This window comes from Acipenser ruthenus, unplaced genomic scaffold, assembly GCF_902713425.1.
Source record: "Acipenser ruthenus unplaced genomic scaffold, fAciRut3.2 maternal haplotype, whole genome shotgun sequence".
Classification (NCBI taxonomy): Eukaryota; Metazoa; Chordata; class Actinopteri; order Acipenseriformes; family Acipenseridae; genus Acipenser; species Acipenser ruthenus.
In genome coordinates this window covers 6,205-26,179 of record NW_026708301.1, presented here as the reverse complement: position 1 = coordinate 26,179, position 19,975 = coordinate 6,205, and the positions used below count along the sequence as shown (strand labels likewise).

The 19,975-nt window shown below is 45.8% G+C and overlaps 1 protein-coding gene across 1 annotated transcript; it reads left to right on the top strand.

Annotated features, from left to right (window-relative positions):
• Nucleotides 1–558: 558 nt before the first annotated feature.
• On the top strand, nucleotides 559–19,225 carry LOC131730554 (zinc finger protein 571-like). The gene is made up of 3 exons (XM_059020700.1): nucleotides 559–1,479; nucleotides 2,371–2,554; nucleotides 17,735–19,225. Exons 1-3 carry the CDS (start codon nucleotides 559–561, stop codon nucleotides 19,003–19,005), a joined length of 2,376 nt encoding a protein of 791 aa, XP_058876683.1. The 3' UTR covers nucleotides 19,006–19,225.
• Nucleotides 19,226–19,975: the final 750 nt, after the last annotated feature.

Sequence of the window (19,975 nt, the reverse complement as noted above, 5' to 3'; positions counted from 1 at the left end):
GCAGCAAAACTCCTTGTCAAAACCCCTTGCATTCAAAACTACTAACACCAGTGACAGACAGGAATCCCCTGAAGGGAAAGGCCAACAAAAAAAATATTACTCTGAAAAGTCTCAGTCCAGCATGGATGTTCAGTGTAGGTCATGCAATAAATTTGGACACTATCAGAGGAACTGCCCGAGGAAGTCCCAGCGTACCCCACCTGATAAAGTAACTGCTGCTGTTACTGGTATCTCTACAGGCACAGACAACCATCTGGACCAGGGAAACGTCAGAGGGGAGGCCGTGAAGCAGGAGCTGGGGCCTTCCTATTAGAACAGCATGCTCCTGCAGAAGGCGTGGCAGCAATGTATTCTGCCCACCAAGACCTACAGCACACATCTGAGCACTCAAGCAACGATCAAAACGTCCATGAAATCATGCACTCATTCGAAGGCACCAATCTCTCTGCTTGGTCAAGATATGGAGGCCTGCCTCTCCTTGAGGTAGAAGTAGGTGGCCACAAGACTCAGGCATTGGTTGATTCTGGAGCGACCAAATGTTTGATGTCCAGTGAACTAATGCGGAAACTTTCCATGCCACCCCACATGTTGTCAGCGTGGGAAGGGAACGATGTCACCTTGGCTACCGACATCAAGTGCTCACCCTTGGGGTTGTTGAAGGTTCGACTGAAGATGGTAGGAAGGTTATGGGAGGGAACGGTTTTAGTGATGGATTATCTCACAACAGAGCTGATCATTGGAGTTGACTTAATTCGTGAAACTGGATTGTTAATAGACCTCCAGCACATGAAGGTGTGGTATTCTAGCTCAGCCAAAGGGGTGCCTATCCCACCTACCAAGACGACACAAGAACTTCCAGTGCTTGTGGCAGCGGGTGATTCTCCAATTCTGGAAGTGGAAGGAACCACCTCCTTGCAAAATAGTAGCACAACAGGCTCATCCTCCAAGGAAAAGCACAGTCAGCTACAGGATGTACTGCAACGGTTCTCAGAAGTTTTAGGGGACCATATGGGCAGAAGTGACACTGTTCAACACCATATTACAACAAATGGATCCCCACCCTGTCGGCAGAGACCTTATCCATACAGCCCAGAGAAGCGAATGTCCATCCAGCAGCAAGTTGAAGAAATGCTGAAGTTAGGTGTGGTTGAGCCCTCTAAGTCACCCTGGGCATCTCCTGTAGTCATCGTTAAAAAGAAAGATGGCAGTGATCGCTTCTGCGTAGACTACAGGAGACTTAATCAGGCAACCCAAACAGATGCCTTTCCTATGGTGAACATGCGGGAGGTCCTTGACAGTCTTCATGGGGCAGTCTACTTCAGCACTCTAGACTTACGCTGTGGATATTGGCAGATAGCTATGTCACAAGACAGTCGGGAAGCGACCGCTTTCATTACACACATGGGACTGTACCAGTTCAAAGTCATGCCTTTCGGGCTAAAGAATGCTCCAGCCACGTTCCAGAGGCTTATGAATGAGGTACTTCGGGGACTAGTCCATCGCAATTGCTTTGCTTATCTTGATGACATTGTCATCTTCTCGTCAAGCTGGGAACGGCATCTCCAAGATCTAACTGAAGTATTGCAGCGACTCAAGGATCATGGACTCACCTGCAAGCTTGAGAAATGCGTGTTCGGTCAGAAAGAACTCAAATATCTAGGACACATTATTTCTGACAAAGGTGTAGCCCCTGACTCAAAAATGTTGGAAGCAATGAATCAGTATCCCAGACCAAGCAAACCAGAACATATTCGACAGTACTTGGGCATGTGTAACTGGTATGGAGGATTTATCGAGAGACTCTCTGACATTGCTGAGCCACTGACAAGACTGTTAAAGAAAAATACCTCTTGGAAGTGGAGTACAGAAGCAGAAGCAGCCTTCCAGCATCTTAAAGAAGAGCTACAGAGTGCTGTGCATTTGAGCTATCCAAACTTCCATAAGCCTTTTGTCCTTCAAACTGATGCCAGTAGTGTAGGACTAGGAGCAATCCTTTATCAGATGGAAGGGGAGAGAAAGTGCATCATTACGTATGCAAGCAAGACACTCAATGCTACAGAGCGGTGTTACCATGCCACTGAAAGGGAGTGCCTAGCGGTGGTATGGGCTGTAAAGAAGTTTCGTCCTTTCCTTGATGGACGTCGCTTTACACTAGTCACTGATAACAGTGCACTGAAGTGGCTAGCCAGTATGAAAGATACCAGCAGTAAATTAGCACGATGGTCTTTACAGCTTCAGGAATTTGATTTTGAAGTGCAGCACTGTGCAGGAACTTCAAATCAAGCATCAGATGCCCTGTCTCGGAACACTGTACTGGAAGACAGCTCTGATTATAGTTCTCTAGATGACAAGATGCTGCCTGAATTGCAGCTCCCACCGGAAGAAGCCATAACAGTCCTTGTCTCTACCGTAGTGGAGGGGAACCCTCCACGCCTTTTAAGCCGAGATATTGTTCAAGAGGAGCAAAAGAAGGATGGGTACCTGTTGCCTATCATTGAGTACCTCAGTCATGGAACTGTTCCCCCCTGCAAAGAGCAAGCAGCAAGAATCAGAGGTACTCACCGAAATTATGCACTTGTAGATGATGTCCTCTATCGAATGGATGGGGATCCTTACCGCACAGAATCAGAAGAGGATTGGAAGATGGTAATTCCTCATTCTCTCAAGCAGGAAGTGCTTAAGTTATTTCATGACTGTGAGACAGCTGCACATTTGGGGTTCCACAAGACGTTAAATCGTCTTCAGCAGCGGTACTTTTGGAGAGGCATGGTGCGAGATGTTGCAAACTATGTCAGAAGTTGTGACATCTGCCAAAAGGTCAAGCCAGACAACCAGAAACCAGTAGGTTTGATGGTACCTCAGAAGCCTGTCGAACCCTGGTATAAGATAGCTGTTGACCTCATGGGACCGCTGCCAAAGAGCTCTAGTGGAAATGAGTATCTTCTGGTTGCTGTGGATCAGTTTACTAAGTGGGTGGAATTATTTCCCATGCGTCGTGCTACAACAAAGAAAATCTTGGTTAAGCTGGAAAACGAAGTGTTCTGTCGCTGGGGTATACCGGCAATTATCTTATCTGATAATGGGCCTCAGTTTGCATCCAAGGAATGGAAGGAAGCTTGCCTAAGATGGGGAATAAAACCTCAGTATACTTCTCCTTACCATCCTCAGGCCAATTGGACAGAGCGAATGAACCGCACAATCAAGATCATTCTTCAGTCGTATGTCCACCAAGATCAGTCCAGATGGGATGAGGACCTCGCAAAGTTTGGTCTTGCTATTCGTACAGCAGTACAAGACACCACTGGCTATAGCCCAGCACAGCTCAATCTTGGACGAGAGATAGCTCTCCCAATTGATCGTTCATTGGCCACTAACAAAGACCCAGTTGAAGAAGATCTAGGAGAGTATCAAGAAGCTCTCTATGAAAAACTACATCGATATTATGAAACAGCCAGAGATAACATTGCAAAAGCTCAACAAAAGCAGCAAAAGTATTATGACGGGAAGCGCAGACATGTAAAGTTCAATGATGGAGATCAGGTTCTTCTTCGTGCACACCCCATCTCTTCAAAGGAACAACGATTCTCTGCAAAACTGTCTCAAAAGTGGGTTGGACCCTACAACATTGTAAAGGCTATTTCGCCACTCAACTACGAACTTTGTGATCCTGTCTCGGGTAACAATCTGGGAGTTCAACCTGTACACAACTTGCGACCATTCAATCACAGAAAACTGGCTGGAGAAGAGACACGTTCCTCTGATGTAACAACTCAGAAACTGAAGGAGGGTGAACCGAAGATGCGCAGCCCCAAAAGGATTCAGGGAAGACCCTACAACCTGCGGAACCGGGCCAAACCGGTCCATAGGGCCCTTGCCGTGGGTTCTTGAAAAAAAATTGCAGCCTGAAGTTTCCTGTGCATTAGCATGACAGCACCATAAGGAGAAAACAATGAAAGGATAACCTGTCTACAAGGGACACTACAAACTGTTCAGTTATTTGTGTGTCACATATTTAGATTTTATGTTATTAATATTTAGCGTTCAGAATGTTATGTAATGTTTTGTGGACAGCCAAGGTCACTTGATGTAACTGTATTCTTAGAGTAACTGTGCACAGCCACCTTAGCGGAGGGGAGTTGTAACGCAGTTTATTATTTCCTGTTATTGGGGGTAGATCACGTCAGTAATAGGCTGTGACAGTCTGGCTCGCAGTGGTGATGTGGATGACGTCACGGACCAGGAAGTAACTCAAACCAAACAGTGGATGGGCGGTTGAAGCTGAGTGTTAGTGCACTCAGCGTATTTAATAAACAAAATATTAAACAAATTAACACAACACAAAACAAAAGGGCACAAGGGCCAAACGAATGAACAAACAAACAAGTAAGTGATGTGCTGGGAAATCCAGCACGTCTTAGCAATTGTTTTGTTAATGTTGCTTTTTCTCTCTCCGCTCTCCCGTACTCTCCTCTACACTCTCAACCCCGAGTGCAGAGTGCTGCTGGTTTATATACTCTGGCCGAGGGATTTAACTAGTTGGTAATTATCTTATTATCCCCCGGCCAGAGTCTGCACGCGTTTGGTAAGGATGCATGACTGTCAGCTAGTTAAATAATCAGTAGCTGATCAGCCATGCATCCTCACGGGGTTTTTAAATATAATAACAAAAGACGCGGCGCTTTTACCCGCGCCGCAAACAAAAATACAAATAATAATAAATAGGGGCGGGACACTCCGCCACACATGCCCCCCCTTGTGCGCAGCACACATGGCCTTTTCGGCCACCTCCCCCCTTAGTCCCCAAAGTCCCGGTCAGCAGTCCCGGCGCAGGAACAGGGGCAGCAACGGGCCAAAGGTGGCGGCCACGGTGGGATGTCCTCCTCCCACCCAAACAGCCGTAGTGTTCCAATGGCCCGCGCACCGGCCAGCTCCTCTGGCCAAAAAATTTTTGGGGGTGGTCTCCAGACCTGCCCCCCCTTCTTCATGGCCGACAGCTCCCCTCCGTGGGGCTCTGGCCACCCTTTCTCCTGCAGCGAAATTGCTGCGGGGGAAGCTGGTCTCCTGACCTCCCCCCCCTTCTTCATGGCTGACAGCTGCCCTTCACGGGGCTCCAGCCACAGTATTTCCTGCCACGAAAGTGCGGCTGGGGGAGCTGGTCTCCTGACCTCCCCCCCCTTTTCCATGGCTGGCAGCTCCCCTTCGTGGGGCTCTGACCACATGATCTCCGGCCGCGAAAGTGCGGCTGGGGAAGCTGGTCTCCTGACCTCCCCCCCTTTCTTCATGGCCGGCAGCTCCCCTCCGTGGGGCTCCGACCACAGTGTAGTGACCCCAGGCGAAGCAGGATCCCTGGCGACCCCAGGCAAAGCAGGATCCCTGGCGACCCCAGGCAAAGCAGGATCCCTGGCGACCCCAGGCGAAGCAGGATCCCTGGCGACCCCAGGCGAAGCAGGATCCCTGGCGACCCCAGGCGAAGCAGGATCCCTGGCGACCCCAGGCGATGTGGAACAGGCAGCCCCAGGCGATGCGAGGCAGGCATCCCTGGGTGGTGCGAGGCAGGGCAGGAGCAGTCCTTCCCATGACGGTGGATGTGGAACCAGCAGGTATTCACCCTCTGCTGGTGGAGGTGGGAGGGGAAAGCAGTCCTCCCACAGCGGCTGAGACGGAACCAGCAGGTATTCACCCTCTGCTGGTGGAGCTGGGAGTGGCAAGCAGTCCTCCCACGGCGGCTGAGGCGGAACCAGCAGGTATTCATCCTCTGCTGGTGGAGGTGGGAGGGGCAAGCAGTCCTCCCACGACGGTTGAGGCAGAACCAGCAGGCATTCATCCTCTGCTGGTGGAGGTGGGAGGGGCAAGCAGTCCTCCCACGACGGTGGAGGCGGAACCAGCAGGCATTCACCCTCTGCTGGTGGAGGTGGGAGGGGCAAGCAGTCCTCCCACGACGGTGGATGTGGAACCAGCAGGCATTCACCCTCTGCTGGTGGAGGTGGCGGAGGCAGAGGCAGCTCTTGCTGCTCTGCTCCTGGTGATGGTGGAGACAGAAGCGATGGGGCGGATGCTGGCCACTCAGAGGGAGGCTGTGGCGGTGCTGGCTCCCTCTGCTGTGGCGGCTGGGCTGGTGTGTGCCGTGCTCCCTTCAGCAGCATAAATAGAGGCTGCTGGGGAACACCAGCATCCTGCCCTTCTCCCCCCCAGAAAAATTCAGGGGGTTGAGCCTGTAACTCCTCCCCTTCTGGCTCTTGGGACTGCAGCTTGGGTCCTAAGGCTGTGGAAGCGCAGACTTCCACCTCTTGGGCTATGGACGCACCGACTCCCCCCTCTTTGGGCTGTGGACGCACCGACTCCTCCCTCTTGGGCTGTGGACGCACCGACTCCTCCCTCTTGGGCTGTGGACGCACCGACTCCCCCCTCTTGGGCGTAGGACGTTCGGGCTCCTCCCACTCGGGCGTAGGACGTTCGGGCTCCTCCCACTCGGGCGTAGGACGTTCGGGCTCCTCCCACTCGGGCGTAGGACGTTCGGGCTCCTCCCCAGGCTGTGGAGGCGAAACCAGCAGGCATTCTCCCTCTGCTGGTGGAGACAGTAGCGATGGCTCCTCTCCCTCTGATGCTGGAGACGGTAGCGATGGCTCCTCTCCCTCTGATGCTGGAGATGGCAGCGATGGCTCCTCTCCCTCTGATGCTGGAGACGGTAGCGATGGCTCCTCTCCCTCTGATGCTGGAGACGGCAGCGATGGCTCCTCTCCCTCTGGCGCTGGAGACGGCAGCGATGGCTCCTCTCCCTCTGGCGCTGGAGACGGCAGCGATGGCTCCTCTCCCTCTGGCGCTGGAGACGGCAGCGATGGCTCCTCTCCCTCTGGCGCTGGAGACGGCAGCGATGGCTCCTCTCCCTCTGGCGCTGGAGACGGCAGCGATGGCTCCTCTCCCTCTGGCGCTGGAGACGGCAGCGATGGCTCCTCTCCCTCTGGCGCTGGAGACGGCAGCGATGGCTCCTCTCCCTCTGATGCTGGAGATGGCAGCGATGGCTCCTCTCCCTCTGATGCTGGAGACGGTAGCGATGGCTCCTCTCCCTCTGATGCTGGAGATGGCAGCGATGGCTCCTCTCCCTCTGACGCTGGAGACGGCAGCGATGGCTCCTCTCCCTCTGGCGCTGGAGACGGCAGCGATGGCTCCTCTCCCTCTGGCGCTGGAGACGGCAGCGATGGCTCCTCTCCCTCTGGCGCTGGAGACGGCAGCGATGGCTCCTCTCCCTCTGGCGCTGGAGACGGCAGCGATGGCTCCTCTCCCTCTGATGCTGGAGATGGCAGCAGCAGGGTCTCTCCCATATCCGCAGCCAGGTAGTTGAACACCATGGCTGCGATGTCTGGGAGGGAAGCTGGGTGGTGTTGCTGTTCCCAGGCCTCCCAGCGCTCCCCATCTCTTGCCCACAGGAGGTTGATCACTGCAGGGAGGGCTTCCTCATAATCCCTCCCCGGCTCCACCAGCCAGTCCCAGACTCCCTCAGAGGAGAGTGCATTCGTCCTCTTTGGAGGATGTAGGTCCTCCCTCACTGGACGCTCTGGCTCCTCTTTCTCCTGCCATGGAGGGGGTTGGTCTGGTGCCACGTGCCCAACCTCACCAACCGCGAAGCACCACTCCTCACCCTTCAGGCAGGTGAGGCAGATATCCAGTGTGGCAAGGTAAGGCTGATGTTGCTGCGCCTCCTGCTGCTGTTGTTGCTGCTGCTGCTGCTTTCTCCTCCGGCTACTTTTCCCCATTTTTAATTTGAAAAAAAAAACGAACAAACAAAAAAAAACGCACTTTTCAATCCTGGTCCGGCTGTTGGAGGCGTTGTTTGTCCCACGCAGGACACCATATGTGACAGTCTGGCTCGCAGTGGTGATGTGGATGACGTCACGGACCAGGAAGTAACTCAAACCAAACAGTGGATGGGCGGTTGAAGCTGAGTGTTAGTGCACTCAGCGTATTTAATAAACAAAATATTAAACAAATTAACACAACACAAAACAAAAGGGCACAAGGGCCAAACGAATGAACAAACAAACAAGTAAGTGATGTGCTGGGAAATCCAGCACGTCTTAGCAATTGTTTTGTTAATGTTGCTTTTTCTCTCTCCGCTCTCCCGTACTCTCCTCTACACTCTCAACCCCGAGTGCAGAGTGCTGCTGGTTTATATACTCTGGCCGAGGGATTTAACTAGTTGGTAATTATCTTATTATCCCCCGGCCAGAGTCTGCACGCGTTTGGTAAGGATGCATGACTGTCAGCTAGTTAAATAATCAGTAGCTGATCAGCCATGCATCCTCACGGGGTTTTTAAATATAATAACAAAAGACGCGGCGCTTTTACCCGCGCCGCAAACAAAAATACAAATAATAATAAATAGGGGCGGGACACTCCGCCACATAGGCACACCCTATTGACCAGTCTTTGCGAGGGCTCGCTAGCAAGCCCCGCCCTGGGGGAGAAATTCTAAAAGCATTTAGCTGCCTGCGAGGAGGAAGTCGCTCTCTTTGGACTGAGACACAACAGAGAGCAGATCGCTAACACTGCCCATCTACTATAAGCTTGCGAGCTGTCGCTGATTCGGGACTAACACCATTCCACTGAGCCTAGGTAGGACGTGTTGTCCTTAAATACCATTCTTCTGGGATTACTATAAAACGCAGGAACCAATTACCCCATTCTGGAATTCAGTTAGCATACATAGAAAGGAGACCCGGCTGTCGATTTTGTATGCAATATGATTATTTAAAAATAAAACAGTAACCATTATTGACTCTGAAGAACTTTTTGTGTTGAGAAACGAACCCTTAATAAAAGTGTGGTTACAGACCAGCGCCTATTGGAGACTGCCAATTTATTTGAGACCTGGCGATTATATAGACGAGGAAACTTTGGAAAATGAACAAGCAGAAATAAAAATTTGTATTGTTAATATACTGTAATATTGTAAGGGTTTAAAAATATTAGACAGCCAGGCATGGGTTATATAAATGCGAACAGGCCACTTGAATCAAGCATGGAGGGTTTATTACAGTGAAAAGGGATACAAAACAACCGTGCCAAACTCAATCTTTCTCTTCTCATCTGGACTCCCCTGAACTGACGGTACAGTAAAAACAAGCTCTATATACAAATAAGTAAATTAAAGATATAAACTACTAGCACTTTTGTTTATAAATATAGATCAATGTTGTCTATTAATAAAGATAAGTAATGAAATAATAATAGGTCTAATACTGGTAATAATAAGTTCAATCCATCCCAGATATAGAATGCAGGTAGGTTAGGCTTACAGCGCAATAATAATAATAGTTTGTTTTTTCTTATGGCCCCTGGTGGTGATGTCTCCGTTCAGTATATCCAAGTAACCATTTCCATAACCGCTTAATCCTTTACAGGGTCATGGGGAGTAACCATTATGTATTGTGATAACAGCATCTTCCAGATATCATTTCAATTTCCATTTAAATCATGATCTTATGTACACTTTGTATTACTAAACTTTGTACTTCAGCCCTCATATAATGCGTCTTTATTTTACACATTGCAATTGAAGGTAACCTGGCTTCAAAACGATACAATTAAATACTGGTCTTTTTTTATTCTTAATAAAATTACCCTTTTTATTTGTTATAAATGCAATAAATTCAACACAAAGCAACGCGATATACTGTTCAAAGCAAGAATTATTAAACTTAAACCAGAATGTATATGTTTGATGCCCTCAACACACACACTTCAAGTGGTGCTCCGCAGCCCTTGTGTGCTCACAAAGTCTCCTCGCAATTACCCCAGACCGCTCGTGAACCCACAATGCTATTCATGAGCTACTTGACTAACGACGGTGTTTGGGAAACACATCAGATTTGACACGTTGCTGTTACGATGGTCGAGTTACTTTTGGGAAACGGCACCCTGGATAACTTTCGAGTTAGACCTAATGTCGTTTAAACAATACATTTCTAGCATATTATTCCAACTATCAACATTAAAAGCACAGTCAACATTGATTATTTGAACATTTTCAACAGTAGTCTTTTTGAAACGAGTAAACACAAGTCTGTTTGCGGATCCTGGAGTAGTCTGTGGACTATGTGGTATCAGTGGTTTTGGTCATGGTCGTGGCAATAATAATGGGTTTTTGTTTCAGAAATGAAAGCTGAAACACATTGAGAGTGGTCCAAGTTTATTGTGTGGTATATTGCAACCAGTAAGTTCCAGTGTGTTTTGCATTGAAGGGATGAATTCGCAACTCCTTAAAGGGAATGTCCGATCCCCCCCCCAATTAGGAATTTTTCAACAACAATGGATATTGAATGAAGTCATTACCCAGCCTCCATGTTCGTCTTTCTTTAGGGATTTGACATCTCCAATCTTTGAATGAAGTCGTTATCCAGCCTCCATGTTCCTCTTTCTTTAGGGATTTGACATCTCCAATCTTTGAATGAAGTCATTACCCAGCCTCCATGTTCCTCTTTCTTTAGGGATTTGACATCTCCAATCTTTGAATGAAGTCATTACCCAGCCTCCATGTTCCTCTTTCTTTAGGGATTTGACATCTCCAATCTTTGAATGAAGTCATTACCCAGCCTCCATGTTCGTCTTTCTTTAGGGATTTGACATCTCCAATCTTTGAATGAAGTCATTACCCAGCCTCCATGTTCCTCTTTCTTTAGGGATTTGACATCTCCAATCTTTGAATGAAGTCATTACCCAGCCTCCATGTTCCTCTTTCTTTAGGGATTTGACATCTCCAATCTTTGGCAAAGCAGTAGGTTTTATGTGTTTTTGTTCATCAGTATTTTGTTCTGGAGGTACTGCCTGTATCAATTGCGGGTTCTCGCTTCCCCTCTGTTAACATCACTGTGGAGTTCTCCTTGTTTGTTAATCACTGCTTCCACCAGATCTTAGTTCATAGCAAAGCAGTAATCGGCTTGTTTATCTCTCATTGAGGGAACACAGGGATCTGGACTAAAGGGTGCATTTCAGTGACTGCTAGCAGGCTCACCAATGCACACAGAACAGCAGCTTCTGAAATGAAAAATCAAGTGAAGGATTTATTCTTTGTTAATATTTGAAAACCTTAAATATATATTGCATGACTTTTGCCCCAACCTCCCCATTGAAATATAGGTCTAAGACTTTAATTTAGAATGTATTCTAGACAATATCAGCCTTTAAACAATTTGCACTAATCCACATGAAACCATTTATATGTCGGCTGTTTCCTTGTTTTTACAAACCATCATATTCCCCTCGCCACATGTGTCTATAATTTCACGTGGTCCCGTCCAATTTGCTGCCCAAGGCCACTTTTGTAAAAAGTTTTTAATCATTAGCTTTTCCATAATCTCAGTCTACAAGCCATTAATTAGTTAATGGCTAAAGTAAAACTTGTTTTCTTATTACAATGTCAATGTGTCTTACTTTTAAAATGTTCAGATTACTTTTAATTTTTGTAATATGAATTGCATTTATTCTCATGGATCTTTCTCAATGGAACTGGTAGATAAACATCGTAATGGATCTGCTCCTAAAGACCATCCACAGTAATTTATCAAATTTGGCTAATTGGGTAAAACTTCAATGTAATTTAATGAACATGTCCATAACTACCAGATTGAGTTAACAGCCAAGGTCTTTCAGTGTTTATCAAAAGTAAGAAATAAACAATTTAAATGATTCTTACAACAAAATGCTTTATGTGTTAATTAATTCTATGCAAAATCAATCACCAAATTCATGTTATTTTCTTCCTAATCACTTCTAAGTATTCAAAGTATATTATTTAAAAAGTGGGCATTGAAATGAGTGTGTGTGTGTGTGTCTGTGTGGTGAGAGCCTGTAGTCCCAGAATGCAGCTGGACATCTTTCTCTCCATTCTCACACAGTCCGTACAACACAGCTTGAGATCCCAAACACAGTTCAATTTATTGTATTTATTTGTTTGTCGAAACCAAATTGTACCCAATTATGTAGGTAAAAATCGATGAAACAGTTAAGAGATTTGATTAACATTCCCAGTCCTCTAATTCACTCTCCCTCTAGAAGCTATAGTGTGTGCAATATGAAACTTAATGTTATGTTCTTCTTTAAAAGAGACGGCTATCTCTTACAGCGACCTTTTTGAATAGTCAGAGTTTTCTGGTACTTTTTTTTTTTTTTTTTTCAAAAACAATTCACATACATTTTGAACTTTTATATGTTTCCCATAACATCACTCAAGCATTTTGACACTTGACATTGAAGACTATGACTTTGGCACTGACTGGCACTCAGTTCTCTTTTAAAAGCCCAATCATTTGACAACTGCCTGATCATATTCCTCCCACTTTCGCTGTAGAGTCCAGCCAACCCTGACCCTGACACCTGTCAAATACCAGACGGACATGGCTGCCTTTTCTAACCTGGATGCCCTGCCGTCTGCTAACCGCTGTCTCTAATTTTATCCTATTGTTGCCCCCTGGGTTTCTGTTAGAAGGCGCACGTTTAACCACCACATTTTCCCTTAAGCCCCATGTCCCCATGTAGCAGCACTAACCCATCTGGCTGCAGTGCAGGGCATAGGGTCAGCAACACCCGCTCTGGCGGTGGTGGTGGTGGCAGTGGCCACACTGCTGCTAGTGGTGACAACAGCCACTCCTCTGCTGCTGCTGGGGCAAACGGCCACTCAGGCACGGGTGCTGTCGGCTCCAGACGCTCCGACAGGCTCACTTTCTCTCCCCGTGGGAACCATAGCTCCGCCCCCTCTGGTTGACATGACTGCCATTCCCCCTTCCTGGGCTGGCGGTAGCTCCTCCCCCTGAGAATGCTGGGCTGAGAGCTCCGCCTCCTTCTCTGGTAACTTGGCTGGCGGTAGCTCCTCCCCTTTAGACTGCTAGGCTGAGAGCTCCTTCTTTCCTGACCAACAGGATGGCAGCTGCCTTCTTCTGCCCCGCCGCCTTTTCCGCCTCTTCTTATTTTACTGGCTAATGGAACAGAAGCCCCTCCTTCCTTCTCGTCTCCTTTCTTTTCAGTGGCGGACTCGACCTGGAAGCCCTTTCGTCTTACCCATCTCTTCACTCTGCTGTCTGCTTTGCACAAACTGTCAAGGCTGGTGTTGTTTCAAAGAATAATTTGTCCTGTTTAGAATTAATAAAACCTGTAATTATACATTTTACTTGTTTTTTTTAGTTATGTTTATTTGAATCAAACTTAGGTGGAATCGCCACTGTTGGTCAAAATTCTCAGGAATCTACAGGAGGGTTCTGTATTTAATCTGGGGTCTACAGGGTTAATATGACATCTATTGGGGAATATGACTTTATTCCGAATCGGCAGGCTTACCCCCCCCCTGCCAATATACTAGACTTAATATTCAATCACTCTTATTCATTTATTTCTAATACACAGATTTAAAATGATCTTTATTGCTAATCGGCGGGTTTGTCCTCCGATATATTGGAGTTAATATTCAATCACCCTTATTCATTTATTCTATTTTTATACAGCAGATTTGTGAATCAACATATAATCAATGAGTTTATTTCCAATTACTCTCTCATTTACAATCAACAAACAAGGTTATCGTACACACAATTACTCCCAGAAAACTCCTGTAACCTTGACAAGCTTATTGTGCATTCAACTGCTCTCTGGTTTCTCCTGCAACCCAATCTAACAAATGACTCTCTGGGTTCTCTTGCAACCTAGGCTAGCCTTTCCCATTTGCATGTTCAATTACTCTCAACATAGGCAAGCTTTTTTTATTTTTTTTATAAACTTAGTCGTTGCCAGTAATTTATTATTTTCTCCCAATTTGGAATGGCCAATTATTTTATTACGCTTGGCTCACCGCTACCACCCCTGCGCTGACTCGGGAGGTTGAAGATGAACACACGCTGTCCTCCGAAGCGTGTGCCATCAAGCCGACCGCTTTTTTTCACACTGCAGACTCACCATGCAGCCACCCAAGAGCTACAGCGTCGGAGGACAACGCAGCTCTCGGTCAGCTTACAGGCAAGCCCGCAGGCGCCCGGCCAGAATACAGGGGTCACTGGTGTGCGGTGAGCCGAGACACCCTGTCCGACCTAAGCCCTCCCTCCCCCCGGGCGACGCTCGGCCAATTGTGCGCCGTCCCTTGGAAGCTCCTGTCCTCGATCGGCAAAGGAATAGCCTAGATTCAAACTCGCGACTTGCAGACTATAGAGCGCATCTTGCACTCACGTGGAGCGCCTTTACTGGATGTGCCACTCGGGAACCCCCCAGCATAGGCAAGCTTAACTGTATGTACAGTCCCTCTCAGGAAATTAGCAATAAACAACTTGACTCCCTGGTCTTCGCAACCAGAATGGGATCAGGACCATTATACTCTGTATAGTACAGGGTTGCCAGATTTCTACAGTGTTTATAGCCCAAAATCACTTCAAAACTAGCCTCATTTGTTTTTTTTTTACTGAAACCAAGCTTATTACCATTAACATGTAGCCCTATCCTTCAATGCTGCTACTGTTTCCCAAAGAAGAAAACAGTTCAATCTTTTAAAGTTATGCCACCAATCTAATTAGATGATCACATCATTTAAATCAATTAAACAGCCACATCAATTAAATACACCTAACAAATTAAAAAAGGCAAGTTGTTGGCTCTTTTTTGCAAACACAAAAAAGTTAAGTTAATTGAAAGTATGCCCCATGCATTGAAATAACACATAAAAAAACATTTTTAACCTCTTACCTTCAAACTCCTCGTGTAAGGGCCAGCTGTTATCATCACGCAGGTGTATCTCAAGTCAATTTTAAATGTACAAAGAAAAAATTATGTACCAAATAAAACATTTTTACTTATATATATATATATATATATATATATATATATATATATATATATATATATATATATATATATATATATATATAATATTAGTTTCAAAAAAGCTCCTCTGAGTCTGCACCATCTTCTGCGTTATTTGCTTCATATATGTCGCCTGTAAACAGTGACAGCATTGCTTTGGATGGCTGAAATTGGTTGCAGCAACACTTATTACGCTGCATATATGCTCTGACCCTAAGAATGTTTTCCAACAATTTCTCTTGCATGCGGGTCCTTAGTTTGGTTTTGATTAGGGCCATTTGTGAAAAAGCACGTTCCACTGATGCATTGCTAAATGGTAGGGCTAAAAGAGATAAGGCAAAAAGACCAAATTCAGTGAAATCTTTATCACCAGCTGCATCGGAGTGTTTAGCCACTTCAACCCAGAACTCTTTAATTTGGTTGTCTTCAGTGTGCTCCCAGTGTACATTGTTCAAAGCTCGCCATTGCTGTTCGAGTTTGCCAAGATCTCCATTGTAAAGTGGCAAAAATGATAAATTTGCCATCTGTTCCTTTTTGGAACTGAGTACAACAGTTGGGCTGAGAACGGTAAGTGACTCAAGTTGCTGGATATTAGGAGGCAATCTTTGTTTGATCTCTTTCAGAAACTCGAACATGTAATCTCTGCATCTGTGTTTGATATCCTCTGCTTTCTGAGGTTCGATCTTTGATTGTGACAGTTCTAACTGGAACTTGATCCCGAAGTCCACTGCTGAAAGTGGCAAGCTGTTTCTGTCGGACGTTATGTCAAAATCCATTACAGATGACCATGTTGGAAAATCGTGAGGTTTCATGATTCGTTGGATCAAACTGCGGTAAAATGTCATTAAATCAGCAAGAGGTTTCGCTGGATTGGCACCGTCAAGCTGAAACAGCTTGTTTATTCTGTTGACCTCAGTGACGAGGGGCTGAAAAAAAAACAGATACATTCTGTTTACGCGGTCTGAATGCATCTGGTACAGCAGTTCAGCATTGTAATTCCTTTCAGTGTCCTTTGTAAGCTGAAAGTGCAACTTTAGCTCTTCATACTGAGAAAGCACTCGATCAACACACTGGCTAATTGCAAGCCATCTTGTGTCAGAAAGCTGCAAAATCTTCAGCGGGCCAACATTAATGGTGGCATAGAGATCGCGGTACTTCTTTTGACGCTGAGTGCTGTGGGAAAACCACGAGTATGTCTGTGATACCATGTACTCGATGTTTCGAGGAAGTACGTCCATTGCTTTTGATGCACAGAGCTGCAGTGAATGACAAACACACTTGATGTACACAATTTTTGGATTCACCTCCCTTAACTTTGTTAGTACCGAATTATTTTTCCCACACATTGTATTGCAACCGTCTGTTGCCAGACCAATGCATCTTTCCACTTCTTTTGTTTTCCTTTAAGAATTTTTAACAAGGCTGTTGCAATGCTGTGAGAATCACCGGCTGGCAAGCTAACAATCCCGGTAAATGATACGTTCATGTTTTCTGCTGAAGTACCTGAACACCACACAGAGTTGCTTGTTTGCACTGATGTCTGTGCTTTCGTCCACAATTAGAGAGTATGGCTCTTTGGCGATGTCTTCAAGCATCTCCTGATGAACAATGGGCCCGATGACACATTTTATAAGTGCTGAGCATTTTGTTCTATGAAGACTAATATCCTTCTGTACAACTTCCCTGACTATGCATCCCAAATGATCTACGGTGAGGATGCTGGAAAGGCAAGCAATATGGGCTGCCAGCTTCAACTCGCATATTTTAATGGAATTGTCAACTTGTTTCTTAAATCCTGTGTCAAATAAGCTTCTTGTATTTGAATAGGGAGCTGCATTTCTAATATGTTTCTCTGTCTTACTGTGAGCTAACAGATCGCTGTGATGCGCTCGCACTTCACATTTACAGTACCTACACGCTGCTTTTGAGTCATCGCCAGGTACACGGCTAATCCATGCTTGTAACCCTTTTTCTTTCTCAGTCTTTGCAGTATTTTTTTCAGTATTTAGATTACTTCTTTATTTTTCCTGCTTTTTAGCGGTTTCGATGTTTCTACCCTGTTTCTTAAAATGGCTGCTTTTCACTGTCAATTAACACAATCATTCGTCTCTCACTCCTGTTCACTCGCATGGTCATGCGCAGTGGTGGATGTGGTCATGCGCAATATGTTATTTTATTGGGAAACAAAGTTTTACATAGTTTGTGTGCACTGCGGCGGGTAGGCTGCAAAAGTTTATACATTTTTAATAAAGTTATTCTTTTTTTATATGTATAAAGTAAACTAGCCCAAAAAACCACGAGACCTCTTGAAAGTAGCCCAAAAAGTAGCAACCAGCGACTCCTAAATATTTCCCGCGGCTGTCTTTTTAAAGGAAAACCGCGGACCTGGCAACTCTGGTATAGTATTTCAAACACCCAATCTCTGTCTACTTTACACCACCCCTTAAATCTGTTTTTCGAAAAAGACTAAAAGTTCTAGGCTGACTCTCCTGATCAAACCTTCCGAGATCGGCACAGGGCCCCAGAATCAGAGTGCACAGATTCCTCGTAGAAATGTACAGCTCTGTTACCTCCTACAATCTCCCTATCCTAATCTAGCTGATCGGGCTAGTATTAATAACAGATAGGTACCCATTGCAACCCTTTTTGACAAATAATAAACAATAATCAACAACACCAGAAAAAACAGTATAGTAGGTTACTATTCCTGTGATGAATAAATTAAACTTATACTCACTCATCCTTAGTATTCCTCTAAAGTTCAGTTAAAGAGAGGTTAGAAGGTTCCTTCATGCGTTCAGATGGATGAAATCAAATCAGTTTTGCAGCCTCCCTGGTGCGGACTACACTACAGTTACCTACACTACCTAACCCAGAAAAGGTCATGAAACGACATAATGAGGAAGGAACATTTTCTGCATTTCTTACTTAAAACCGTCTCTGATTTTTCACTCCTGTTTGTTTTTTCCAGGTTCCAGTCCAGCAGTTAAAGCATGGACCCAGTTAAGGAATTTAAAAATACTGAGAGGAGAGAAATTAAAATATACCAGAGGAGAGAAACCGTATCACTGCTCTGACTGTGGAAAGAGTTTCAGGCACTCAGGAGACCTTGTGATACACCAGCGAATTCACACAGGAGAGAAACCCTATCGCTGCTCTGACTGTGGAAAGAGGTTCAAGTCATCAGGACACCGTACAGCACACCAGCGAATTCACACAGGAGAGAAACCGCATTGCTGCTCTGACTGTGGAAAGAGTTTCAGGAACTCAGGAGACCTTTCAAAACACCAACGAATTCACACAGGAGAGAAACCTTATCGCTGTTCGCACTGTGGGAAGAGTTTCAGTCGGTCTGGAAATTTTGAATTGCATAAGCGAACTCACAAAGGAGAGAAACCATATCACTGTTCTGACTGTGGGAAGAGTTTCAGTCGGTCAGAACACCTATTAATACATCAGCGAATACACACTGGAGAGAGACCGTATCACTGCACTGACTGTGGGAAGAGTTTCAGTCGATCGGGACAACTTGTAACACACCAGCGAATTCACACAGGAGAGAAACCATATTACTGCTCTGACTGTGGGAAGAGTTTCAGGGATTCAACAGACCTTGTAAAACACCAGAGAACTCACACAGGAGTAAAGCCATATCACTGCTCCGACTGTGGTAAAAGTTTCAGTCAGTCAGGACAACTTGGAAAACATCAGCGGATTCACACAGGAGAAAAAACGTTTCATTGCTCTGACTGTGGGAAGAGTTTCAGTTCGTTAGCAAACCTTGTTTCACACCAGCGAATTCACTCAGGAGAGAAACCGTATCACTGCTCTAACTGTGGGAAAAGTTTCCGTCACTCAGCATCCTTTGCTGTACACCGGCACATTCACACAGGAGAGAAACCGTATCACTGCTCTCACTGTGGGAAGAGTTTCGGTCACTTGGCATCCTTTGCTGCACACCAGCGTATTCACACAGGAGAGAAACCGTACCGCTGCTCTGACTGTGGAAAGACTTTCAGACGGTCGGGACACCTTGTTTCACACCGGCGCATTCACACAGGAGAGAAACCGTACCGCTGCTCTGATTGTGGGAAGAGTTTCAGTCAGTCAAGATCCCTTGTTACACACCAGCAAATTCACACAGGAGAGAAAAAAAAAAGAAAATGTAAATAATGTTCCTGCATAAAAATAACTTTTATCCATTTTGCTTCCTGGCATTTCAGCACAGCAGTGTGCTGCTGAATAGTGTGGCTGCCCAAGCCGAGGAGACAGTCAGAACAAATCCTTAAATGGAATTTACTAGTGTAACGACCTCGCCCTTAGCACAAAGCCAACCACTATGGAGTGATTACCTCCCTATATTAAATATATCCCATGACAAAAACAAGTTCGACAAACAACTGTTTAAAGGGGTGATCTCAAATGCAAAAATCCAAGTTAGGAGAAGCAATTAGGCCAATCTTGTCAAGCAAATAGGCACAATTGGAAAGGTGCTGGGGCCCAAGATTCACACAATTCTTGCTTCTAACTTGGCGCCTTTTTTTTGATCGCTTCGCTCCACTTTATCGCTCCTCTTGAAATGCTCTTTGTATGATTGAAGTGACTGAGACACACACTCACATTGTAATACGAAAGACATAATTTCGGATTGGATCAGAATCTGAGTGCTCATGTATCACAGAGCAGCTCTCCTGGTAAACCCTTTGAAGGAGGAAACAAACTGCTATTGTTAATTATTTTGCATAGAATGGCACAAGGCAGCTGTAATAGAGTAAATGTGGATGCGCTTTTAGACTGTGTGTTGCTGCTTGCCCCACCTTGTGCAAATTCAAAGTGTAAAACCAGATAACACAACAAGCAGGGCACAAGCTAAGCGATGAGCTGTATTTGATTAGGGAAATAAAAGCTGTTTACTTTGACTATCTGCGTCAGTCTGGATTCTTATAGAAATCAAATGTAAGACAACAAATATACTAGAAGTGTCAGGGGTGGAAGTTGCAGGTTGAGATTTTAGAGTCAGTGTTTCCCTGCATGCATCACTGTGAGCAGCTCCTTCCTCCAGACACAGACCCACACTGGAATGTTTAGATGACTGGGTGTGAGGAGCCTTGTGTTAACAATGGGAGAACTGGGCTGACTGGGG